The sequence below is a fragment of the Ciconia boyciana genome, chromosome 3 (genome assembly GCF_034638445.1).
Source record: "Ciconia boyciana chromosome 3, ASM3463844v1, whole genome shotgun sequence".
Lineage (NCBI taxonomy): Eukaryota > Metazoa > Chordata > Aves > Ciconiiformes > Ciconiidae > Ciconia > Ciconia boyciana.
The window spans coordinates 103,819,270-103,840,788 of record NC_132936.1 but is presented as its reverse complement, the minus strand read 5'-3'; the positions used below and the strand labels follow the sequence as shown (position 1 = coordinate 103,840,788).

The window sequence follows — 21,519 nt, the reverse complement described above, 5'->3', positions numbered from 1 at the left end:
TCAAAACCTGAGGAGGCCCCTTCCCTTACCCCATGTTTCAAGCAGAAACAGCGTACCTTCAAATATTCTTTCTGCACTGATAAGAAAACAAGGAGACCCATCTGAACTACCATCAGGTGTCTGAAACTGTTCAGGAGGAAATGGACTTGTCCAACATCCTGAAAACATCAGACACAATGTTTTCCCCTTCTGTGGCCATTAAGATAAACAGTATTGCACGGAAAACCATTAGAGTCACTTCGGAAATTCTATTTACCTTGCACTCACTTAATTTTAAAAGCTTACTATTTTATCATATTTTAATATCTATATATGTAAAGAAGCATTTGCAGAGAACCAAGTAAAATGAGTCCAAGCTAATTTACTCTAGGCAGACTCAGTCAGCCAAGATATCGTAAGATACAGTCACTAAATAACACATCACACAAGCAATCTGGCCATAATGCTTTGCCTAAAATGCTTTAGCAATTTATAAAACACAGTATTGAACCATCTACAGTTAAGTATAAAAAGTTTATCATGGTCTTTAAACAATAAAGTAGTGAGGCAAGTCCAATGAACATCTAAGATCAAATGGAGTATGAAAATAGGAAGTTTCATCTTAAAGGTATTCAAAAACATATCAGCATCTATGTTCCTCTTTGGAAGAAATTTCCCCATGTCACTAACAGAAAAAAAATTAACGGAGGGAACTGTGTTCTTTATTCCTTTTAGCAACCCAAGATGGAATTAAAACTTCCTCTAAAATAATCAGGTGACAAAAGAGACAAAGAAACTTTTTATTGCTCTGTTATCAAAACAAAGCAAACACTAATTAACCTTTCAGCTAGCTCCATTTATTTTCAAAAGGCATCTTCTATAATATTGTCAAGTTTTAGCCCCATCTGTAATAATAATAATAATAATAACAACAATAAAGAACATAAATAAAAACCAAAACCAACCACACCACACAGGTAAATTACAGCTTCTTCCAGAGTTAACTGGCTTTTATGTCAGCCAGACTAAAATACCAGATTTTTACAAATCAACAGCTTCGGTACATCTTAGTGCTTATTCTAGTTACAGAGTCTATGAAAAAACACAAGAACATGTACTTCACCTGAAACATGTAGTGTGCTTACAACAAGCCTGAGTGCCAAACTACATCAGATTATTTTCAGAAAATACCTGATTCTCTCCCCAAACCTATGCTTTCCATTACCTACTCCAGGTTCATGACATCTTGCTCTTTTGGGAGCAGTCAGTTGTCATTGTTTTCTGTGGGACACTCAGGTGTCTTTGGAGAGCTGTACCACTCCGAATGGTTGTTGTAAAGTTGTTATTCCCAGCTTCACAATAATCAGTACTTTTGCTGCAGCTCCAGATCTTTCCTCATTATTCATGCCAGCCATATATTTTTCATGTTAATATTTAGTCCTCTTTCCCATTGCTAGGGCTTTTCAAATCAAGCTAGCCCGTCCTTCTGTCTTTGCTGCTCAAAGCTCATTCACCTGCCCTGTTTTTTCCTTCCCTTTTTAGGATTATCCTGAGACATTAATGTCACACAAAAAGCTAGGACAGAGTCAGAGATAAAATCTAGGAAGTCCAGTCTTACACTATAACCACGAGACCAGCCCACCCCTCGACACCTCTCAGGGTCAATGGCACTTTAATCTACCACAGTTATTTTGCTTCTTAAACAATCTACTCAAATTACTATAATACAGAATAGCAGATTTAATGAGCGCTTGCAAACTCCTACTGAAAAACACATACACAAATAATATGCAGGTTTTCCAGCATCAAGTATCTATTTGGTAAACAGAGGCAAACAATTTTTTCCTTATTCAGTAAATAAAAATTATAGCATACAGGCTAATAATAGCAACCTAGCAATTTTTATTTTCATACCATATGTTTTAGGTTATCAGCTGCACTTTGCATCTGTATTTTCAATTGTCTAAGAGCAGAAGTGACGTCTTCATTTGGGAGTACGAAAATCAGGTTGCACATTGAAACATTTTGGTCTTTTTTGGAACAAAATCCTTTACCCACAAAGCCTTCTTTTTGCTTAGGTTTTGCATTGTGTACAATTAGTACTAGGTTAGATAAAACCAAATATACCATATATTTACGTGTGGGCTTCTGTGAAGGCTAGTTTGTGTAAATAAGGCTTCATTATAGCACACAGCTTATGCAAGCATTGGAATAATATGATGTATTACTGATGGCCAGTTTCCTACTTACATTTCCTATGAAGCTAAGCTCCCTTTGGCTTTACAATCTCAACAAGCCAATCTCCAGTTTTTTAGTAAATACGGTCTGGTGAAAATTCATTGTTTGGACAAGAAAGAAAAAAGATTCCAAAGGCAGCCCAGTTCTGAAATCTCGTCCTCCGAAAACACTACAGGGATGCAACAGAACGCATCCCTGCTGCTGGAACGAGAACTTGGAGAGTGTAAATAAAACATCTCATTCACACATCGTATTTACACAAGATGTTAGACCTGCAAGCCACTTCTACAACACAACACTTCACAGGTTAGATCGAAAAAGTACCTAAAAGATTCCTCTTTATGAGTAAATTCCTCAACTTAATCTGTTTTAGTTGAAGACAGTCTTGACTAGTCTGTGGCTGTAGAAAAATTTGTCTTTCTCACAGGTATTAAGCATACTATGGAGAGGCTTTTTTTAAAAAGTTACCAAATTTATTTTAAAAATCATCACTATCAAGAATGGAATATAATTATTACCTTATTTAAAAGGTAACAATTCTTTATATATAAGATCACAAAGTTGGCAAAACTGATACTTAAATAACAGAAGGTGATCATTTGCATTTCAAAATTCATCTATCTTGCTTTTCCCTCAATTAGACCAAAACATGTTGATTCACAGGTTTGTGTGTGTGTTTGTTTCTTTTTTAAACTTATTTATAGAGCAGAATAATGGCCCCCCTGCTAGGCTGGCATTTGCTCAAGTTTCTGTCCGTGTAAATTGAATCTGTTACTGGAATTTTCCCCCCTTCAGAATACCAAGGCACATTAACCAAGAGATAAAGAGATACATTGCTGATAGTATCAGCCACCAGGCAGGTGGATAATGCAAGGGATTTTTTGTTAGTTTTTGTGGGGTTTTTTGGACAAATATGTGATAAGAGTTCTCAGGGGGCATGGAGAGCAAAGGGCTGTTTAAACAGAACTGAATCATTCTCATCTGATCTGCTAATAACTTTGTATTCAGACATCAGCTGCTTAGCACACTTTAAAACATTCAGAAAACAAAGTTACTATAAAGAGGAGGAAAGTTAAAAAAAACCACCACATAACCACATAAACCTCACATTAGTCACCTTAACTGTATTAACACAGCAGAAAATCTCAGTTACAAGTGCTTAATTTCTTCTTTAAAAGCAAACAGGTTATTCTTGGCCAAAACCCCCACAGTTCTACTTGAAGTGGCGTTGAGTTTATAGAGAATGATTTATAATCCATCATTTCTCTTCTGGGTTAGAGAAACAACATTTAACTTATCATAGGTGAACAGCAAAGATTTAGTTTGGCCATTAATCAAAGTATAGCACAGGCACTACTTTTAAGCATCTGCAGATAGCTTTGTTGTTGCAGCAGCTGGTTCAGCATGAACTTTTTTTTTACTGAGTAGAACTATGCAGGAGTAAAGAGTTACCCAGCTTTACCAACAGACTCAACAGCCCTATAACACACCACGACTCTGAGCTTGCGAGTACAATTCTTGCTATGCAAATCAGTACAAATAAACCGCATCTTCCGTCTCCAGCTCTTATGTGAAGTTAGGCAAATTAGAGCCAGCAAGCGCAACAGCAAAATCCATTAATGGTACAATGCCACCTGCCGTCAATAGTGGAGAAGTGCCACTTCTTGCAACAGATTTAGCCCTGCTTTTAATTTATCCACGATATAAAATGACAATTGTTATTTCATACGAAATTAATTACATTGCTAGCAGGGAATGGTATGCAGCTTTTTAAACTATCTCTTCCCTCATCTTTTTGACACTTCTTCATTTAGAATGTTTGCATTTGTTCTATTATTTTATATATACACTGCATAATCTCTTTTCTACATATGCAGTCACATCGCCTCTCCGCTTTTCGTAGGATAACAAGAGCTGAGCAAGTCCTTGCTATTCACCATGGCAAGGATCTGGTCACTGTTTCTGTACCAATACTACCTTGCTTTGCTTTAATACAAGGTTACAACCTGGGGTACTGAAAGCCTCAAATACAAAATCCTTGACCCTGCAAGCAAGCTCCATGTAGTTGGACTTCTATTCCTCCCTGGGTCTGAAAAGCTTCAACATTAATCAACATTATCCCTAGCCCATCCAGGAATTAGATTCTGATACATAAATTGTAGAATTTAGACTCCATGTTTTCCTTCAAGCAATAGAGCAACTTAAAATTTAAATATGTCCTCAGGCACTTCACTGCTAAGCACTTTAAAACTTGTGCTGAAAAAAGTAACACCTGAAACCTTATCAATTAAAGAGATAAAATTGTCTCAAATACATTTTTACATCTTTCACATAACTCTGCAATATATTTGCCTACCTATTTTAAATTGAAGATATCCTGCAATCTGTTTAAATTTCACATTCATCCTCTCCTTTTTCTGCCTCCAGAATTTGCTCCTCAAAAATCAATGCAGAAAAAGAACTGAATCCTAAGAATCATCATCTGTTCTCAGTCTCCAACACCAGACCCTAAAAGACAGTGTTTTGATAAAGACATCTTCCCTTTCTTGCATATTTTTAACGAGTGCATTTAAATAACAAAATGTTGAAATCACATAACATACAAGTTATCATATCCAAATCCTATTCTATCCTGAATTCTAATGAAAACACACTCCAAGCTAAACACACGGAGACAAAATTTTACAAGCCAAGTTTCACTGCATCCTTCAGTTAGGAGAGAAAAGGAGAGGGGAGGCTGAGTACCCAGAGGTAAGGCAACACAGCATACAATACTGGAAACACCAGGAAAATTCAAAACAAGATAAAGACTCACTTTGAGTCATTTTATTTAGTCATTTTGTGGTATTAAGATAAGAAATCATAAGACCTGATGAAATTTTGTGAAGATCACTTGTTCAGCTCTACAAAACTGCAGCCCTTCCTTTCAGCAGGAAAAAAGCCAGCTGTAAGAAACATTTACGATCAGTTTTAAAAGCAACTTACAAAGAATAAAAATCCCCAAATTTGCCAATTTCTCTTAGTGTACTGAATGGAAGCAAAAGTATAATTTCAAAATCCTTATTCCAAGAAGCAGCTTGAGGAGCAATGCTATCACAATAAAGGGGAGACATGGTACACTCCTTAAAATGAAAAATGCTCATCCAAATAAGGTTGGGGTTTTTTTCCTGTAACATTGGAGCCTAAAGAAAGCCCACTAACATGATTATTTTTTTAATACTGATCCAAAGTTCTAGAGCAAGATTTACCAGCAGCAGTAACTCTAAGAAAGCCCTGCTTTGGACTCAGCTATATACCATTATTGAAGGTACAGGTATTAAATCATTGCTCAGAATAGAAAGGCACGTGGCTTTAAAATATATTTTGTACTGCTAAGTTATACCAAGTATTACTCTCCTATGCAAAAATTAGCATGAAATAGCTACACTAAAATAAGAGTACGCTTTGCAGAGATAACATTAAGACCAAGAAATACGAAAGGTAAGAATCATAGAGCAGTATCAATTCAGCCATCTTGCATATAACTAATATTTGCATTTGCAAATCTTCATCTTGTAGCTTGACAGTTATGGATACACAAAGCAAACTGCAGTTTGGGGTAGGGCAGAGAGGGCGGAGAGGAGAGGGCAACTTAACCAAGAAAAGCCCGGATGGATACCACACCTGTGCTGTGAGGTGGAAATAACGATGGTGCGGAAAACTTTATGCTTGCATTTGGGGACTTCTAAATATTACTTCAACTGCTCCCTAAACACTTAATTACTGCAGGAGTTGGCTGGTTGGGGCTTAGGGGGCAAAAAAAGCCTCTCTTTGGATCCTCATTAAAATACAGAAAAATTAAGCTTTGACTTTCACAGCTCATTAATGATGACAGGGTGGGAAAAGGATGCACTTCCATCTTTGCTACTACTCAACCAGGGAGCGCTTTGTACAAGGCGGGGTTAGGGAGGCAGGAAAACACCTCTTTCTAACAGGACATCATGCATGTTGGCAACCAGGACACGTTTCTATTTAACAACCACAAGAATTGCTGGGATTCCGCAATTTTCTTGTTCTTGAATTAAAGTGGGGTGAGGGTAGAACGAAGGTGTTGGGTTTACTTTGATAGGTAAAAAGAATTCTTTTCTGTACTACCTGCCCTTTTGACTTGCATCTGGATAGAGAAGATTTTATTTACTGTTTATCTCAAGAGGCTGGCATTCAAATTTTTCTTGAGATCCCACCACCTTTATTCACAGAGAGCAGTTCCTTACTGTATTTCAGTTGCAGGACTAACTCACAGAATAAACACCTGATGCCAAACTAAGTTCAGAACTTCCATTGCTGATGACTCTTATTCTAAATTTTTCTGAGCACATTTGCAGACTCTGACCTTGAGGACTACCTGCATGCCAAGTTGGAATGCCTAGCCAGACCATGCACTCAGCAGAAAGAGTATGTTGGCATTTCAAATTCAGAATAAAAAAGAGAAACTGAAAATCTGAATAGCCTCCCAGTAGTCATTTCAACTCTAAAAATAGGGGGTTTTAAGCTAGCTATGAAATTTTTAGAATATTAAGTTATAAGTAGAACACCCGATTTTTGGCTGTCACTACCATTTGACCACTATATTAGCAGAAAATAAATCGGAAAAAGGAAAAGAGGGAGGGCTTGTTTCAAGTGCTATCCTTGATATAAAAACCCAAGAGATATTGATTTTATCACCCTCATGATTGATGAAAGCAGTTCTAAGAAAAGAGCTCTCTAAACTATTTCAAAGCCAACTGTAGCTCATAAAAAGTGTCAGAGGCATCTCTGAGCCTATTAGGGTTGTATTTCTCAAACTGCTATGGTTCTTCCCCCCCACGTTCTTCGCATGTATAAATTTTTGTATTTTTAAGGCTGTTGGTGGCATCTTTTCAGTCTGCCCTTTCCCTTATTTGCTTTTTTCAGTTATCAAGATGTACTCACACATAGCAAATAATTGCAAGAAAACAAAACGTTCCTTAAATTTGCTTAAACAAGACATTCAATACAATTACACTTTATGGAAATGATCTAACAAACACCACCACAGTTCAACAATAAAGCAGTTATGAGCCCTCTAGCTTTTTAAGGCATTCAGGAAAAAGCAAAGAAAATTCAGATATTGCATCATCTCAAGCTCTATGCTATAGAGGTTCCATGAGAAAATGAAAGCTGCTAATCTACTTTCCAAGTGAAACATTGTAGGTGATTGCTCTAACCTGGGGCACAGTACATTCTCTCTATGGCATCGTTGTCACAGGAATCTTCAACCTCCCTCCACCTGCTAAAATACGTTAGCTGAATGTGTCCTAAAAACAAAACGACAGGAGAAATCAAAACATTTTTCCCTTCCATTTTCTGCAGAAGTGAACTGTAATTACTCCTTTTGTAGCTAAAAACAGTATCATTAAGAATAATGGCATCATTAAGTACTAGAAGCTATTACTGGGGGTGAATTTGCTGCACTGATAATGAAGCTCTAGACAGGAAATGAAGATACTAATTACAAGATAAAACGCCTACTCAGTTAATTGGAAGCAACAGCGAATAAAAAGAAATGCATTTGCAAAAGTTCCTGACCTCTATCATTCAATAAGATGTTGTTTGGGTTCAAATCGCGGCACACAATTCCTTCTCTATGTAAAGCATCAAGGGCTACAACCATTTCAGCTGCCCATCTTTGAATGCAATCCTCTGGGATATAAAACCTGGAGGTTATCGCTAATCTTTCATCGAGGTCCTGAAAAATTTGATGTATTTCCTTCTCCCCTGCTACTGCTATTTTGTCTTCCCTCTTTGGTGCTGTCTTTTTACTTTCAGCTCCTGGTAGCAAAGCCAAGTCTGTTTCCTCTTTCCCAAAGTCTTCAGTTTGATCGGAAAACAGCAACACTGCTTCATTTCCTATGTCTCCGTCCAAGCTAACATCTTGAGCACCTGAGAGCGGGTTGGAAACAAATAAACTTTCTTCTTTGCTTGTCACGTTTAAGGAGCAGGCTCCAAGCCCTTGAAACAGAGCCCCATCTTCTGAACTACCTACCTCTTGGTCAGATGTAAAGAGGGTCGCAAGAGCTCCCTGAGTGACACTACTTTGTCCATTTGCTTCCTCGCGGGAAGGATCACCCACTTCTGGTGCCACAGGATTTGGCTCTTGATCAAATGCTTTGCATGGCTCTGCAGAATTATTTAATTGTAAGACATCAGGTGTTTCTAATAACTTTACTTCCAACATGTCCCTATCAGTTTTTGTAAACTTTGTTGGCCTTGACACTGCTGCCTCTTCTGTTTCATCAGACATACCAGGTAAGTTTATTAGGAGATCAGGCCTTCCTTCATCAATACTATTTACATCATCAGAAGCAGCATCCTTAAAGGAGATAACTGGCACAGAGTCATTTGAACCCCTGCTTACAATGTCATGAGCTCTCACACCCATTTTGCTCTCTAGGGCATCCAAGCTTCTGTCTTGATCTGGGACAGAAAACAATGGCTTCAAAGGCTCCGATTTCAGGTTATATAATTTTTCTCCAAAATCAAGCCCCAGGAGCTCACTAGTGCTATCTTTGCTGTCTATCCTGAAGAGTTCCATGGGGCTGTTCTTTGATTTAGTTAATGAGTCCAATATCCTAGTAGGGCTAGCTATTTCCAACTCAGCATCATCAATGAAAAGCTTTCGTTCCTGAGGTGCAATCTGAGAGGTGAAGCTATCACTGCCAACAACACTGCATTTCTGTAAGCAACATCTCTCTTTGGTATTTAGACCTTCGCTCTCCAGTTTAACCACCGGTTCCTCATTTAGAGAGCCAGAATCAATTTTTTCTTGCCCATATTCATTGCATAACGTTAAATAACTAGTAGTGCACTCTTCTTCTGAGCTGGATCCTGAGTCCATCCACTTCGAACTCTCTTGGCCATCTTCCTGGTTGCTGCTGTCATCCTGAGAGCTCGGCGTTAGGCTGCTCTTCAGTGGGACCACCTTCAGCATGCTCTCCCCGTAGCTTTCTCTGGAATCAGTGCTGCTACCAAATTCTTTAGGACTAGGTGTTGGCTGCTCCAGGTAAATTTTAGTTGAAGTGGATGTTCTGGGTTCAGGAATTTCAAAGCTCTCTTCAGGACTTCTGTTTAAGAACTTACTGACATAAGACCACAGTTTTCCTCCTGCAAGAAAAGAGGGGGCAGGGGGGAAATCTCTTAATTTCACTCAAAACAGAATCAGTTTCATTATGAAACAGGAAAATACCCCTCATTGTCACAATACACTATATCCTTATGCCCACAGAGCAAGTTGGATCTGCTACCCCAGGAGGAAATAATTACAGGGACCACAACTTGCTTTTCAAGCAGATTTGTATTAATACATAAATATTTAAAGAGCTGCATCTGAGATTAAGCTTTTTTTTTTTTTTTAACTTCAGTAAAGTCTCATTTCAGAGTCTGTCTCAAGTTGCATGGTGGTGACTACTCTCCATCTGCTGTCTCAAAAGAAAGCAAAAACTCGGGAAGATCAAATGGTTTAGCACCAATCACCAGTTCTGCCTGTACTGAATACTTCTGTATCACAGCTCCAAGCTCATGAGCAACATTAGGGGAGATGGACTAAAAACTAATTAGCAAGTTTGGTAAGGGGAAGGGAATTACCTCATATTAGTAGGATATTTTAAGGATCTATTTGAACAAGTGGGTTTTGTTAGTTAAATATGGATATATTTCTCCCTTTAACTTTAGAAATCAAGAAAGTTTTTTACGCCTTGCTGCATTACACAAGGATTTATCAATACTCTTAAGTTACACTGGCAAACCAGTTCCTTCACATCACAGACTCTAAGAAAGTTGCAGCTCCAAAAGTGATAGTTACATTTAAAAAATAAAAAACAGGGATGTCTATGTTTCCAAATATCATACATATAAAAAAAGCTTACAGATTACAAAACATAATTTGCACAAAACAAATCAAGAAGTTACTGCATCTCTTGCACATGCCAAAGAATTTAGCTTAAAGCTAGAAAGCCACCTTTGATAACTTACAGAAAAATGCAAAGTAAAGACATTTCAATTTAAAAGATTGTACAGAACTTCTGGAAAATGCAGGAGTTCTAACAAAATCTTTGTAGAAGAAAAAAATAAGTATCCAGCCCACTGGGCATCTGCAAAGTTTTGATTGCTTTTTTTGCTTTTCTTTTTTTTTTTTTTTTTTTTACTTATTTGGATAAAAGGGAGTTTTATATTTTTACAAAATACAGTCTTTAATAGTTATTTTTAAACACTCTACTTATCAGGCAAAATTCCTTTAGAAAGTACAATAAAAAAAGAAAGTATTTTTCATTGCCTAGGAACAGGTTTTCTATATTCCCAGGTATTTAAAAAATAACTTCTCAAAGGCAGAAAAACCTTGATACCTTAAAAATGAATTTGAATAATATAATGTGGAGTTCTTCTTGCCCTCCATCCCCCTGGCTAAGACCAGACTTGTTTTTGAAGCAGGGGGGAATCTCACTGGTTGTGGTGAAACTAAGTATATGAAAAATACTAAGAGGGAATTCTAACAGCTTGAGTCCAATGCTAAAAATGACAATTTAGATCTAGTAATGCACAAGGTTTCTGCCATAAGCTACAAATGAACTTAGTAGGTCAGAATGACCCTTGCCACCTTCTAGAAGACGATGAGAAAGGATGCCAGGTAAACAAACAGGAGCAAACAGAAGCAATGCTCGTAGAGAAGGGAACAAGAACTGCTCTGCTGACCACTGTATTGCATAAGCACTTTAAATACGTACCCAAAGATGCATTCAAAATACCTACAAACGTGCCATGCCACAGTAGCAAGACATGGCGCATCAGTCACTCCCAGCAGAGCAGCAGCCCTCAGCCCAGAGAAGCAGGCTGCCTGCCTGGGCAGCGACTGGCTCTGAGATTGCCTGGACACAAGCGACCTGCCACCCTGCATCAGCGAGACCAAGGGCCCTGGTCCTGCCAGAAGTGCCTGACGAGCAGGACCCTGCCTCCATGAGAAGCAGTAGTCCATGCAGACTCTTAAGATTAAGCCGCTTGCCTTAAATACAACGTGTTACACAGCTGTTCAGCAGGGCAAAGGCAGAGCCAGGGCACTGCCGTACCTTCTGAGCCCTGCAGCCTGCATAGGACTTCAGAATTACTGGGTTTAAACTGATTTGGTAAAAATAAAAGTTGTTCATCCCAAAATCACCAATAATTCTTTTTCTAATATTACATTTTTACATTTATTCATGCTTTTGCTATGAAATGTCAGGGAGAGAAAACAACAGAAAAGAGAATGAGAATAAGAGTAAGAACATACATATTTTTATATATGTGTGGACTTTATCCTCTTTTCCACACTTTCATCCATGACAAAAGCAGCAACACAAAAGTTTAATTTTATCCCAAGATTCTTATGGAATATTTTTATAACAATTAATTTTCTTTTAAAATTCAATTAAATTCCTTTAAGTAAACAGTGCTTGCAAAATAAGTTTGCCCAGTTTATTAACTAGGCATGGAATTATTCAGGGTCTTTTCATACCAAACAATAAAATGTCATTTGACAACCACACTCCTGCTGCACTTAATAAAACACAAAGCTGCCCCATCCCACCTGCATTATATTAATTAGTACAAGCAAATGCTAAATATTTCCGTCTTTATATTACTAGTGTTTATTATTTGTGCTTCACAAATTTCTTATGAAAACACAAACCTCGGGTTTCAAAGGGTGTTCACAGAACATGACCCACGAAGACCTGCATTACATTTTTGCAGCTTTGGATAGTGCCTGGCACAACAGCACCTCAGCCTCCAGGCATGGCTTTAATGCAAACATTAGCACCATCAGTCCTTCCTCAGGTGCAAGTAGTAAGAAAAGGTCTTTCTAATGGAGGCCTGGGTTGAGCTTTGACCCAGGGATGCAGAAAGCTCAAAACCTTATTTCTATTGTCACGTTTTTTCCTGTGTCATTACTGGACACCAGGTGCGCTTTTACGTGTGACACCTGAATGGCTCTCACTGACCTAAATGGGATCATACCCCTATATTAAGATAGGAAGGGGCTGGGCTGCCTGGCACTATGAAAAGTACAAGAATTATCCTTGCGCAACTTAGCTTTTCACCTATAGACAGGTCAAGCTGCTCTCAGGACAACTCCTGTCTTCCGCTCCCTCCACCTCACTTCATGCAAGTTTTCATGCAGCCTCCACTAGATTTTGGCCTCTACTCGAAGTCTTAGTGTAGCTTAAGAAAGAAGGAGACCCAAGAAAGATTAAGGAAGGAAAACAGATGTGATGAGATCGATCCTTCAAAACCCCACAGAAAAATCACCGGAAGAGTCAAGAGGTTCGGGCTATGTTTTTAAAAATGTTAAATTTCAAATGCTTTCAGCAAACCTAAAATTTGCAAAAGACAAAAAAAAAATCTCTTGATCCTTACAGTATTCAGGAATTCACGACTGTCCACCTGTGAAAACAGACAGAACTGCAACAACTACTCATTTTCTATTTGTAAATGTATTATCTTACCTGATTAAAAAAGAAGTTGCTCATTAATAAAAGTTGTTTGGACTTGGAAATCACAGTGGAAATGACTACTTACTGCAACTCCAATTTAGAGTTAAATGTAAGTAAATACAAAAAAAAATTATGTCCAAATATGTTTACATACAAATATTTCAAGACTGGCCTCCTGGTCAAGTGGAAATACATAAATAAATGCTATTCAATAATTGTGTTCTATAGTGAAAAACAACAATTTTATTCCTTTCTGAAAATGTCCAATCCAGGGTCAAACAAGAGTGATATTTGTATCTGGGTATATAATTATGCCTTTATGAATGACATACTAATAATCTTTCCCCCTCTCCCCATGTGTTGTGTAAGATCAAGAAAACCCATTAGCAAGCCATGCTAATACAGTATCAGGAATCTATAAAAACTAAAATTACAGAAATCAATCCAAACAAGTAAGCTTCAGTCATTGTCAAATAGTCTAACATACTAAACTATAAAAGCTACCGTTTTAAGCTGAAGTTTATTAGTGTTTAACACAATTTCAGAAGTACAGTATTAACATAACTAATTATTAAGATTATTTTCTTCTACCATGAACTGACTCTACAATCAGTCTAGCTCACTCTTTCTGGTTTTATTAGCACATGAAAATCACCAAGCCCTGCAGTCTTCTGCAGTTATTCAATGTAAAATTAGTTATTAGAATTGCCTTACTTAACCACATTTCCAGCACTCTGGAGGTTATACCTCTGCTTCGAGAGGCAGAATCTAAAAAGTTAGTGTCCAAAATAATCAACAGGCAATTTCAGCATAAAGTGACCAAGCGATGAAGCTGGCTGGGAATCCTGTTAGTTCCATAATACTTTTATATTCTTGCAAACATTTCTGCAGTTTGTTGTTGTTAATAGCACTTGACACAGGAACATCAAAGAGAAGAAGATACAGAGACTATATAGTATGTATCATAGGATAAAATGAAACCTAACAGATCAGCAAATTTTGTCTGCTAAGCATGTTTTTGTTCTAGCTGACAAGAAAAATTCATGACCTGTTGGATTTTTCCTCACCTGGTGCTCAGACACTTACCATCTCAGCTTCACATCCTGAAAGACTGGCTGACTAAGGAGACATATTCCAAAATAAATCAATGGGTTTTGCTAGCTTGGCCCATGAGTTTACTCTGAAGGACAATATACTCCAATTCCTGCAGAACTGGAATGCAGCTAAGAATGCAGTAATCACCGTATTTAGGAAATCCCACACAAAGTCAACGTGAACAATCCAGGCTTCCGAATAATTGTGATTGGATAGGAAAGAAAAACACAGTACTGAAAGACATCTGCTTGAATTATTCTCCAAAACCGGGCCCAACTCTCTACACCACTGCATAAGAATTTGTTTATGGCCAGGAGCACCAATCCTAAGTCACGCACCTCATGCAAATTAATATTCTTCCTTGCTGGAAAAAGAACAACCTTAAGGTTTTCTTAGAATCACTGTCCCCCTTTTCAATAAAGACATGTCTACTGGTAAACTTCATCATGTTAATATACAATGACTACATAAAATTATGCTTGTACAGTTTCTAGGCCAAAAGGGAACCAGACATGTAAGCACTTCCATGACACAACAATAATGTTTCACAGCATCCCAATGGCAGCCACAGCGGTGTTGCAGAGTACACATGAACTGGAAGCTAATCTCCAACCTAATCTCTAACATGACAGTAGTTACAAACACCAGCCTTGTATACACGGCTGCTTCCACTGCTGCTGGTGAATCTCTGCTACAAAGTTTGCTAGTTTAGGCAAAGCTCCCACTTCCCGATGCACTTTGAGCAAAAGCTATTATTCCAAAGCAGCCTCCTGAAAAGTCACTTGCCAAGGACCATATCACCTTTCCTACATTTTCCGATCACTGTCGAATCTTTACAGATAGTACTATCTCCTTTCCTAACGACAAATCCTCAGCTTTGCAAGCCAGAATGCTACCGCCTTGCTGTCTATTGATTCCTGTGTGCAGCAAGCCTCTTCAGCATGAAGTTTCTTGAGTGCTCTCCAGATTGATAGGAACTCCAGCTTGTTTATGCTTAAGGAGATTTGACAGCTTCTAACAGCCACTTAAACTTTGATGTCCCATGGAAGCCCCCCAGCCTATTTTTGAAGCATCTGTTTCTAAAATTTCTGGAGTTAGTACTGCCAAGAAGAAGCGAGGCCTTATTAACATCAGATTGGCTCTCTACCACACTAGAATTTGCCAAGTGCTTTCCAACAAAGCTACAAGATAACTTTATGGACTTTCGTGCTTCTGAGACACCCTTGAAGCCTCCAGCTGTGGCCATGAGAAAAGCCTGTAAGACAACCCGAGACCTTATTCACCAATTCTGAACATGCAATGGCATGATGATTTTAAAAAAAAAAAAAAAAAGAAAAAAAAAGTCTTCATCTTGAGCGTCTGGGTCAAGCTTTCAGAATTCCATACAAAACCCAATACTGCTGCACTTAATACAGCTAAAATTTACTATGAACAGGAAATAGCAAGCTGCTGAGCAAATACATAATATCTGTACAAAATGTTAAAACCTCCTCTGAATTTGCTATAACTCAAGCCATTGCCCACTTAAATTAATATTTTACTCTTGAACTTTCCAATGGTGCAGCTAACACACCTAACATAATAAATCACCACAAAGTAATATACTTATAAATTTGACTGGCAGTATCTTCTCTCCTGTTGGAACAGAACTACCTGGATGGAGTATGAATGTTAAGAGCATTCATGAAGTTACAGAATAAAATTTCAGAGACTATCACTTACAAAGCATTGTCCTAGAAATTTCTATCCCTTCCCAAAATAAGCTACGAGTACTTTCTCTACTTATATTTGGTGTGAGATGGATGAAATTTTAAGACAGCCTTATCTATAGGGATTCCAAAGCTTGAAAATGAAGCCTTTCTCCTGAATCACTTTCCAGCATCAGTCTCGTGGGACAGGGTGACATGCACAGGCCATGCAGTTCTAGAGGCAACAAAAAATTATTGCCCCAGTTAGGTATCTGGGATCAGACACTACACCTGCAATACGCTTTTTTGTATACATTCTCAGGCAATTTACTCATGACTTTGTACTCCAGCTATCCCTCTTTAGAACAGAATATATCGCTCCTTTTCCTCTCCCTTTGCCTGTTCTGAGCCTACTCACTAAGTTCATGAAAGCGGGCGACTACCCTTAAAGAAATTAATCTTGTTAATTCCCTGAAAATCAGTGAAAATTCCTTACAGGGCATCATAATTTGTCAGTGGTTTGCAAACAAGGATAGCAGTGAATCCACTTCCAAACTACTTGCTGCTTTATCAGATAATGAGAGAAAACCCTATGCAGTTTGTAACTTATACCCACAAGTGTCCAAGTCAAGTGAACCCATGTATCATGTATTACCAACAATAGCCCTCACCCACATCAAAATCCCTTCTGGTCGCTGCAGCTCTCCCCTTCCTCCCCAGCACAGCCTGCCAGTCCTCCATCCTCTCTGCAATGCTCCCCAGTTCTTCCCACACTCCCTAGCCTCTGTTCCCCTTCAGAGCTCTCCCTGTAAAAAGCACTCACCTCGTCTGCACCTCCTCTTCCAACTCCACCTCAAAATAACCCATTTCCCTCCCACGTCTCCTACTTGCACATGTTAGACCCTCAGCAGGGAGAAAGGCAACATGAGCTGTGGCTGCTTCCGAGTGTGTGTTTGCTGCCTGGCCAGCCAAAATGAGGACGCTTGAGAGACACCACCTTCACTGTTGGCAGACCAAACAAATGGTGTGGGGTGCTGCACAAGGCTGTGTGTTGCACAAACCTGATTTAGAAGGCACTTAGTAAATTAAAAATCCTTCCCCCATAGAACTCAAAACATGTTACAGCCAATGTTGGTAAGAGCAAGACATTCAGGCCAAGCACGTTTCACTGGATTTGTGACTATGTCAAAGATGACCAGGAGAGAGTAATTCCTTTTTAAGGACAACACCCCATCCATCCCAAATGTTAAGCTGAGGTTTCTCCTCTTAAATGAAAGAGCTCTGATCATGCAATATCTCCATTTTTCTCACTGTTGTCACAATAAAATTATCACTTCCAGGAGATCATCTTTGTCAACTGGTCACATTAAGCCTTCCTTTAAAAATTTTTGTTCTTTCTATCTGACGACTACTCCCCCCAAATTCCACTACTTTTTCCACCCACTTTTCCATCTGTCTTCAGAAGGAACATTCTTCCTGAAGAAAAGAGCAAAACTGTAGGTCTTCAGAAATTGCAGAAATATTAGGAACAGGTTTTTTAAATTATTATTTTATCCTGTCTCTAGTCCTTTGATTATGATAGCCTTAAGGGCAACTGGTATCTGACACAATTGGGGTTTTTTTCTGTTTTAGGGTTTTTAAAAAATATCATTTCTCCAAACAAAACATACTAGCTTATGTGGAGATTACAGTTCAGGTGACAGTCTCCATTCAGCTGAATTACACACACCTCAAGAAAAGTAGCATTGTATAGAGCAGCACTGTAAACCCTCAAGATCACCATCAGGCAGTACTGTAATGTGAGGCCTTTCTTCATGCATCACTGCTCATGGCAAAATTAAGTCACACATAGCAGAAACAGTCATTGATGTTGTAAAGTTAACTTTAACTGACCTCATGTGACATATTGTTCATGAAAAAGCCAAAATCTAAGTTATTAGAAAAAAAAGAAATAATATTCAATGTAATAAAATTATCTTCTCTATCAGTTAGCTTAGTTCCTTCACATCATCCATTCTGACTGAATTATTAACATTTCCTAAAAAGAGAACTATTAGCAATCCCAAAATTTATATTCTGCACTCATTCTAAACAAATATGGGTAATTACATTTAGGGAATATTTAAATCCAGGTGTTAGACCAAAAAAATCAAATTGTAATTATTTTGTGCCACCTGTTCCCTGTACATTTAACAGGAATTTTATAAATAGTTTGAAGGCACAACTCTGTGGTTCTGCTTTGAACTCCTGTGTGATGCCACTAGCTATTTTCTTAAAAATCCAGTTCAGAATAACGATGCAATATTAACCAACAGGCAAATGTTCACGTTTTTAGCAGAGAGTTACTAAATTATTGTGTGAATACTTGTCATTCTAACTATAAGATGCTGAAAAGATTTACTTGACAAAGTTTACAAAAGTAGCCAAAGACTTTATCTCTGAGAAATGACTTTAAATACTGCAGATAGCTGTTGCAGTCAAAGCACTCACTCTCCTGTAGAAAATAAACAGTTGGAAGCTTTCAATATTGCTACAATTCCAGCAACCCATCAGGGTTTGAGGCCATTTGAAACAGGAATCAGATCCACTGCAGAATGAGGCGGAAAAAGGGGGAGGGATGGAGGATGGAAGTGGGGTATCTTACATGACATCTCTTAGGCACACTAAAAATATTTTAATTAGATGTATAAGAGATTAATTTGACAATGAAATGTATCATTGATTAAAACTTAAACCTTTGACTCTTTTCAGCAATATACTTAAGACACAAACCTTCTGCATGCTGTAACACGAGAAAGACAGACTCCTCGGAGATGATGTACTTGTGCAGACACACCATGTTGGGCACACAGCGGGGGATGATGGTCGTTCTGCTCCTGCTGTACTCACTACTTTTCCTTAGACCCTGACAGAGAACAAAAAGGTCAGTTGTACCCTCAGTTGCCTTTGGAGCCTGCTGTGCTCTGTGTTTATCAACCAAACTAATCTATCCGAGTTACTCTGGGCTTCAGAGAAACCACTCATCTGCTGCTCTATGCCCCTCAGTCCCCCGAGGCTGTGCTGATGGCATCTGGCGCATTTCCAGAGAACAGAAGATGGCACAAAGCTGCCATTAAAATCAATTACATGGGTCAATGTTTTTATTAGAATCTCTCTCAAACTAAGTCATCAGGATGACACTCAGTTATTTCCCTGTGACCTTTTTTTAAAATTTTATTTTTGTGTGTGACCAAAAGACACTATTAAAAAAATTCAATTCAAGTTCTAAAGACAAAAGAATGCCTTAGCCTTACAGGTAATCCTCAGATTTCCATTGTACTTTACTAAAGACAACAACCACCACAACAAAAAGGAAAGGATTAGTCTCCTTGAGAGGTAATGATTTTTGGGAGGTAGCACAGAGATGAAGTTGCCAGAAGTGAAAAAATTGATGTGGGAGGGAGAAAGGGAGAGGAGAGAGAAAGAGAAAAAAAAATTATGTCAATAGTGTGACCTATTACAATATTGATAAACATAAGCAGTTAAATGGGAAATTCAATGTTACCCTATCTGCCAGTAGATAAAGTGAGGTTCTAACATACGATATTCACAAATAATCCTGAGGAACAAACAGGTTTTCTGTACCCTGCGCATACTTAAGACAAACAATTTCAAAGGCCAGATGCACAAAGTCAAGGCAGGGTTGTAAGCCAGACCTGAAACGAAGTTATAAAATGCTAACAACTAATTAAAGCTCCATGTTTGGGACACAGTTTTTCAGCCCTTCCTCCCATCAGCAGTGGAATTCATGTCAAGGTGAGCCTGAAATAATGGCCACAATAACAATACTCATACTAAACTAATTCTCAGCATCACAGATGCTCCGACCATATTGGGATCTTGATCTGAGCACTTTCTGAAACACAAAAGAGTAATGTGAAACATTTTATTCTGACCAATTAACTATTCATTAATTCAATCATTTAGTAACATTAAACTCAGTTGTCACAGCCTATTGATGTAAAACATAGGAAAACAACTTTGAATAAGACCAGTCGTCCATTTCATCCAGAATCCACTTTGGCCAGTATCATATTCTTCAGCTAAGGGAAGACCAAACACGAAGTGCTGTGGATGTACTTGGGCTAAGGAGAATTTTCACCTTTATCCGCAGCCTGCGCATGTCCTGAGCCACTAGGGCTTTACAGATGTTTTAGACAGCACATTGAAACCATGATTCTTTACCGAAGCCTGCTAAGGTGTTGGCCTCAATAATTGGTGGCAGCTCAAGTGAGTAAACCAGCACATCTGAGCACTAGAGACATTACAGAGAAAGGAAAGGAAAGCAACTGAATACCAACAAAAAGAATTCCAGTGCGCTTAATAGGGATATATGTATTAACATAACAATATATCGCAGAGATAACTCTATACATTAGATGCAAATTGATCTTTGTGTGGTGGTGTAATTTAGGATGCCAAACTGTTTAGAGGAGTAATAAAAGACTTTACTCACCTTCAGTATAAAAGTCTGCTGTGTTCTAGTGTCCATTACAAGCAAAACCTAAACAAAAAGTATTCAGAGAAATATTTAAGATTCACATGAGTAAGTTAACAAAACACAGTTCTTAAGTCTGATGTTGACTATTCTTACAAAGGAAGTGATATAAGTAATGATTAAAAAAAAAAATAAAGCCCTGCAGCATACATTTGATAACCAGTCTTTTTTTAGGAAAGAAATAAGATTGAGGATATAGATCTCTAGAGAACTACCAGAATGCCACCTGATTCCCAATCAGCTAACTTTAAAGAATGAATCCTAACTTGGTAACGGAAATAACCAATACTTTATAAGTACACCAATAATCTAGCAGAACCCAATTTACAGAAATGCAATGGTAGCAACACAATGAAGCACAAAAAGTAACCTTCACATAGCATTACCTTCCTATGTCACTTCACTTAAATCCTCACTGTACCTACCTTCCTAGTCCAACATTTTTCGGCATCAGGCTTCTTACGCATCAAAAGTGTTGCCTGCCAGTGGGTTACCAGAGGGGTTTTTTGTGGGATTTTTTTTTTTTTGTGGGATGGCTACATACCTGCTTTCCAGGAAGCTAAACTAAAAGCTGGTCAGACACATGCCCAAGCCACAAAAAAATGTTTTATCAACTGTATAGTCACTGCTGTCTCATTCCTCCACTGCCATTCTTGTTTTGCAGCATTCATAAGCCACAACAGAAATGGCTGCAAGGAAGTCCCTTTGTGCTACTGTAAACTAGTATTAAGGTAACAACAAAAAAAAAAGAGGATTTATTTAGGGAGAAAAGAGTGGATGGGTTCACTGCAGAGAGGAGAATAACTACAGCTGCAGAGAGCATCTCTCTTAGGAGTGCATCACCTCCACTGAAAGCACTTTAAACACAGCACAGCAATGAGAGAAGTACTATGTAATGACTATCCTCTTAGCAAGTTCCATTTATTTATGCATTGAAAACAAAACAAGCAAAAATATATATGTGTATATGTATTTGGGAAACTGCATCTTTAGGGAGCTGGAACTCTCTGCATCTCCGTCTTCAAATCACCCTGCTCAGGAATTAATTGTTTTCAAACTCCAAGAACACAGATGCACTTGAAAAGTACCAGCTGCAAGACAGCCACACGGGCAGCACAAGCACAAGCCCAACCCTCCTCTAGAAACAAGTACAAGTGTACTCACTGTTTATTTACAACAGACACTGTAAACTTCCAGTATAAATATTCACATACAGTTATACCAAAATATTTAGGCTGCAAAATCAAACACCTAAAGGGCTGCAAATGCCAGCACTGGGGTTACCAAACTTTGAGTTCAATAGACAAGATGCAGCAACTGCAAGTCAATAGACAAGATGCAGTGAAGACCAAGTCAGCTGACATCAAAAAAAACTTCTTGCAGAGGAATGACGTGTCAGGAGTAACATGGTGTTGGATTCATCAGGTGACAGGAGAAGGACAACACAGCACACCGTCTCCCTTAT

At 38.3% G+C, this 21,519-nt stretch overlaps 1 protein-coding gene across 9 annotated transcripts in view; it reads right to left on the bottom strand.

Moving 5' to 3' along the window:
• The window catches only part of RPS6KC1 (ribosomal protein S6 kinase C1), a 105,594-nt gene that overhangs the window by 24,227 nt on the left and 59,848 nt on the right, over positions 1-21,519 (bottom strand). For 7 of the 9 annotated variants that reach the window (XR_012041649.1, XM_072856913.1, XM_072856910.1 and 4 more), the window contains 4 exons: positions 20,013-20,060; positions 18,290-18,422; positions 7,804-9,378; positions 7,443-7,532 (listed from right to left, as the gene is read on the bottom strand). Coding sequence is in view for 8 of the 9 variants with exons in the window: in XM_072856913.1 (XP_072713014.1) it covers positions 7,443-7,532; positions 7,804-9,378; positions 18,290-18,422; positions 20,013-20,060 (1,846 nt within the window). In the remaining variant the exon portion in view is untranslated. The remainder of the gene's footprint in view (positions 1-7,442; positions 7,533-7,803; positions 9,379-18,289; positions 18,423-20,012; positions 20,061-21,519) is intronic. The other 2 variants (XM_072856912.1, XM_072856917.1) reach the window with 1 other exon arrangement.